The sequence below is a fragment of the Penaeus vannamei genome, chromosome 23 (assembly GCF_042767895.1).
Source record: "Penaeus vannamei isolate JL-2024 chromosome 23, ASM4276789v1, whole genome shotgun sequence".
Taxonomy (NCBI): domain Eukaryota; kingdom Metazoa; phylum Arthropoda; class Malacostraca; order Decapoda; family Penaeidae; genus Penaeus; species Penaeus vannamei.
Genome location: NC_091571.1, coordinates 3627491 through 3632490, shown reverse-complemented (window position 1 = coordinate 3632490; position 5000 = coordinate 3627491). Strand labels below are relative to the sequence as shown.

Genomic DNA, 5000 nt, shown 5'->3' with positions numbered 1-5000 from the left:
GTGTTATGTGCACATTTTCTACTTGTCATGTTAGTGCAATATGCTGTCCACGGCTCATGTCAGTGTCGTCATTCTTACTTTGTCCCTAACGTGTACTTGCAGTATACAAGCTAAGTCCATCTGACATGTTCCTTTTGTATTTTCATTTTTGAGACGTGTTAGAATGTGAATTTATTTATGTGAATTTAAGTTTCTATCATAGACTGAGGTGATAGTTGTTTGTTTGTTTTATAATCGTTGTTGCTGTTGTTATCGTTATCATTATTATTATTATTGTTATTATTATTATTATTATTATTATTATTATTATTATTATTATTATTATTATTATTATTATTATTAATATTAATATTATTATTATATTTATCATTATCATTATCATTATTATCATTATTATTGTTATCATTATCATTACCATTATTAACATTATTATTATTTTGATTTCGTTGTAAACCTGAATGTCTAAATATACCTAGCCTAATATAAGAAAAATATCACACACACATTCATTCATTCACACATTCGCTGTGTGCGTTTGTGTGTGTGTATTTATGTATGTGTATATAATACATACATACATACATACATACATACATACATACATACATACATACATACATACATACATACATACATACATACATACATACATACATACATACATACACACATACATACATACATACATACATACATACATACATACATACATACATACATACATACATACATACATACATACATACATACATATATATATATATATATATATATATATATATATATATATATATATAAACAGATAGATAGAAAGATGAATATTCTCCGCAAAATAGTTAAATAAAGCAAGAGAATAGCGAGTACACATTTGTATCTCGTTGAACAAAGGACTTTGACGACCGTGAACAGCCGCTCAGAGCCAGAAATGAAAAGGCATGTCATAGAACGGTGCCAGACGACGTGGCACCAATACATTAGATACAGTTTATAGCTCCGTTTCACCCCCCCCCCCCACCCCACCCCCCAGCGCATATCCGTTCAGCTGCAGATCCGTTCAGCTGTCGTTCAAACAAATGGCCTTATTTCGCTGAACCCTTTCGTTGTTTTAATTCATTTTTAATTTTAATTTTTAATTTAATTTTAAGTTATTTTAATTAATCGTTAATTTTGCCAATTTGCATCATTCTGCCGTTGCAGGAGACGAAGATAAGCAAGATAAGCCGGTTAATAGCGAACGTCCATCACGGGAGCCGGAGTAATGGTTGTGTAAACCGATTCTTGCAACGAAATTATTCGATTAGATTATGGCATCGAATTAAAAAAGATATGGATGAATTAAAAAAGATATGGATGAATTAAAAAAGATATGGATGAATTAAAAAGATATGGATGAATTAAAAAGATATGGATGAATTAAAAAGATATGGATGAATTAAAAAGATATGGATTGCGCCGGAAACAAAATTATTAGATTAGATTATGGCGTCGAATTAAAAAAAGATGTGGATGAATTAAAAAGATATGGATTGCGCCGGAAACGAAATTATTCGATTGGATCATGGCATCGAATTAAAAAAAAAAGATATGGATTGCGCCGGAAACGAAATTATTAGATTGGATTATGGCGTCGAATTAAAAAAGATATGGATGAATTAAAAAGATATGGATGAATTAAAAAGATATGGATTGCGCCGGAAACAAAATTATTCGATTGGATTATGGCGTCGAATTAAAATAAAAAGATATGGATTCCGCCGGAAACGAAATAATTAGATTAGATTATGGCGTCGAATTAAAAAAGATATGGATGAATTAAAAAGATGTGGATTGCGCCGGAAACAAAATTATTAGATTAGATTATGGCGTCGAATTAAAAAAAAGATGTGGATTCCGGTTTCGCTGAGTCATGGTTACGTAACGAGGTGGCATCCTGTGTGTGTTTTATTGAGGGAATTGATCTATTGTTTTAATATTCTGATCTAGACGGAGAGAGAGAGAGAGAGACGAAAGATTATGACAAAGCAAATATACGAATCAAATTACTTTTTATTTTTTATTTTATTTATTTATTTATTTATTTTTTTTTCTTTTTTTTTTTTTTTTGATAATGAAGTTTCTGGATTGTCATCAGATTTTTTTCTTCTTTTTTTTACAATATATCCATCCATAAAATATTCGTCTGCTGCACGATACAAAAAAAAAAAGACTGATATATGCTTACGAATTCTATTCTCTAAGCTAACGTAATTGAAGGTGTCAACGGAGCATCGGATAATGGTTAACTACACGAACAAACAAACAAAAAAAAACCAAAACGGACAAACAAACAAACAAACAAACAAACAATTTAACAAACGGACCATTAAAAGCCAAAGTGATCGAAATACACATTTAACATCTCTGTATCCGGTTTATACAACACCACTTTATACTCTAAAATACTTGTCATATCCCTTTACTAATGATATAGTTAAAACCGAGTGTTATCTAGAATGACGTGTCTATATGCATATAAGGTTGTTGACAGTTATTTGAAGCTGTGTATATCTGTCGTTTCGTTATAGCGTCCATTACGTGATGCGGAACTAAGGTGAATTCTATTACGGGAACGGTGGCTAGATAGGCAAAAATCAGCTTTATGGTAATGCGATATAGGGCTCAGAAAGGTCGTACGTATGCCTCGCTAGGATGACCTGATGCGAGAATGTTGATTTACGTAGCTAAGGATTTGGTCGTGAATTTCTTTGATGGTGTAGCGAATATGTCCCGTTTTATTGTAATTTGAATAAGTTTTATTGCAGTTTTATCGTTTATGGCGTTGTTTTATATTCGGAAAACTTATTGGTTCATTTAAGGAGAGAATCATTTATTCGCTCAATGTATTTAATGACATTTTGTTTCATTCCCCATTTTTTATCATATTTTTTTTTTTACATTTCAACGTATATCCAAACACGAGGGATCATTTTGATAAAATATTTATCATCATCCTCGGAATAATGATAAAGGAAAATGTAATAAAAAATCCTATCTCCACTACTTAAAAAAGAAAAGATATTAAAGAGAAATTAAAAGAGTAAGGTGAACCAATTTTCTACCTGGGTTACCTAATTACCTTATTAAATCACAGGACCCGGATGGTCGGCTATATAAAGGAAGTTTTTTTTTTACGCTTCGGAAGCACTCTCGACTTCACGGCACCATAGAAACCATTTTTTTTTTTTTTTTTTTTTTTTTTTTTTTTTGAGTTAGGAATTACTTGGAAACCGAGATCGTCTAATATGGTGAAGTAAAATTAGATGCAGGTCGTATTAATATATATATATATATATATATATATATATATATATATATATATATATATATATATATATACGAATCTGGTATAATTAGATGAATTCGTGTGAATTACTCTTAGATGATATTTTTGGAACTTTGTTAAATTTGCTTTAGAAATTGATTTAATGAAATATCATGGAAGTAAAAGTATTTAAAAAAGGAATTCGTGTAAACATGGATAAAAATGCTCACCCGTTACCATGTTTATGTATTTTGATAGGATAAAAAAACGCAATGTCAAAAAAGAAAAAAAAAAAAGAAAAATAGATAACCAATAACCACCAGAAAAAAAATAACTAAACACAACCAAAAGAAAATTCAAACCAACCAACCAACACCAAAAAAAAAAAAAAAAAAGTCAATCAACCAACCCCTATAAAAGAAAAAAAAATTAACCACCTCAAAAAAATAGATAAATAAACAACCACCAAAAAGTAAAAAAAAAGTGAAAAAATAAATAAATAAATAAAAAATAGAACAAAAATAGAAAAAATAAGTAAATACAATAAAATAATAATAAATAATAATAATAATAATAATAATAATAATAATAATAATAATAATAATAACAATAACAATAACAATAATAACAACAACAATAAAAAAGTCAACCATCCACTCACTCACGCCTCTTTCTCCCCTTCTTCTCTCCCCCCCCCACCACGCCCACGCCCACGCCCACGCCCACGCCCACGCCCCTACAGTCGCCCCCCGCCTACACCTGACGCTCGGGAGGATGCTGAAGGCGGAGGCGATACAGGAGGACAAGGACGTCTACTTCAGGTGTTCCGTCACAGCCAATCCCAAAGTGTACAAGATCATGTGGTACCATAATGTAAGTCTCTACAAGGGTTCGTTGGTGTACAGGGGGTCCGTGTGTTTTCGTGATAGAGAGAGGCAGGTGGGAGATAGAAAGAGGGATAGAGAGAGATAGATCGAGAAAGGGAGAGATTGAGACAAAGGAGAAAGAGAGAGAGAGAGAAAGGGAGATAGAGAGATATATATATATATAGAGAGAGAGGGACATAGAGGGGGAGAGATTGAGAGTAAGGAGAGAGAGAGAGAGAGAAAGGGACATAGAGGGAGATAGCGAGAGATAGAGAGAGAAGACCATAATGTAAGTCTCTAACCGGGTTCGTTGGTGTACAGTGGGTCCGTGTGCGAGTGTTTTGGTGATAGAGAGAGGCAGGTGGGAGAAGATAGAAAGAGGGAGAGATAGAGAGAGAGAGAGAGATTAAGAGAAAGGAGAGAGAGAGAAAGAGAAAGGGACATAGAGGGAGAAAGGGAGATAGAGAGAGAAAGAAAGAGAGAGAGAGAAAGGGACATAGAGGGAGAAAGGGAGATAGATAGAGAGAGAAGATCATAATGTAAGTCTCTGCATGGGTTCGTTGGTGTGCAGTGGGTCTATGTGCAAGTGTTTTCGTGATAGAGAGGCAAGTGGGAGATAGAAAGAGATATATATATAGAGAGAGAGAGAGAAAGGGACATAGAGGGAGAAAGGAGAGAGAGAGAGAGAGAAAGGGACATAGAGGGAGAAAGCGAGAGAGAGACAGAGAGAGAGCGAGACATAGAGGGAGAAAAAGAGAGAGAGAGAGAGAAAGGGACATAGAGAGAGAAAGGGACATAGAGGGAGAAAGGGAGATAGAGAGAGAAAGCGAGAG

General features: G+C 33.2%; 1 protein-coding gene across 1 annotated transcript in view; it reads left to right on the top strand.

Moving 5' to 3' along the window:
• The window catches only part of LOC113805614 (hemicentin-1), a 99063-nt gene that overhangs the window by 66596 nt on the left and 27467 nt on the right, over window positions 1–5000 (top strand). The window contains exon 8 of the mRNA XM_070137512.1: window positions 4044–4174. Within this exon, the coding sequence (XP_069993613.1) occupies window positions 4044–4174 (131 nt within the window). The remainder of the gene's footprint in view (window positions 1–4043; window positions 4175–5000) is intronic.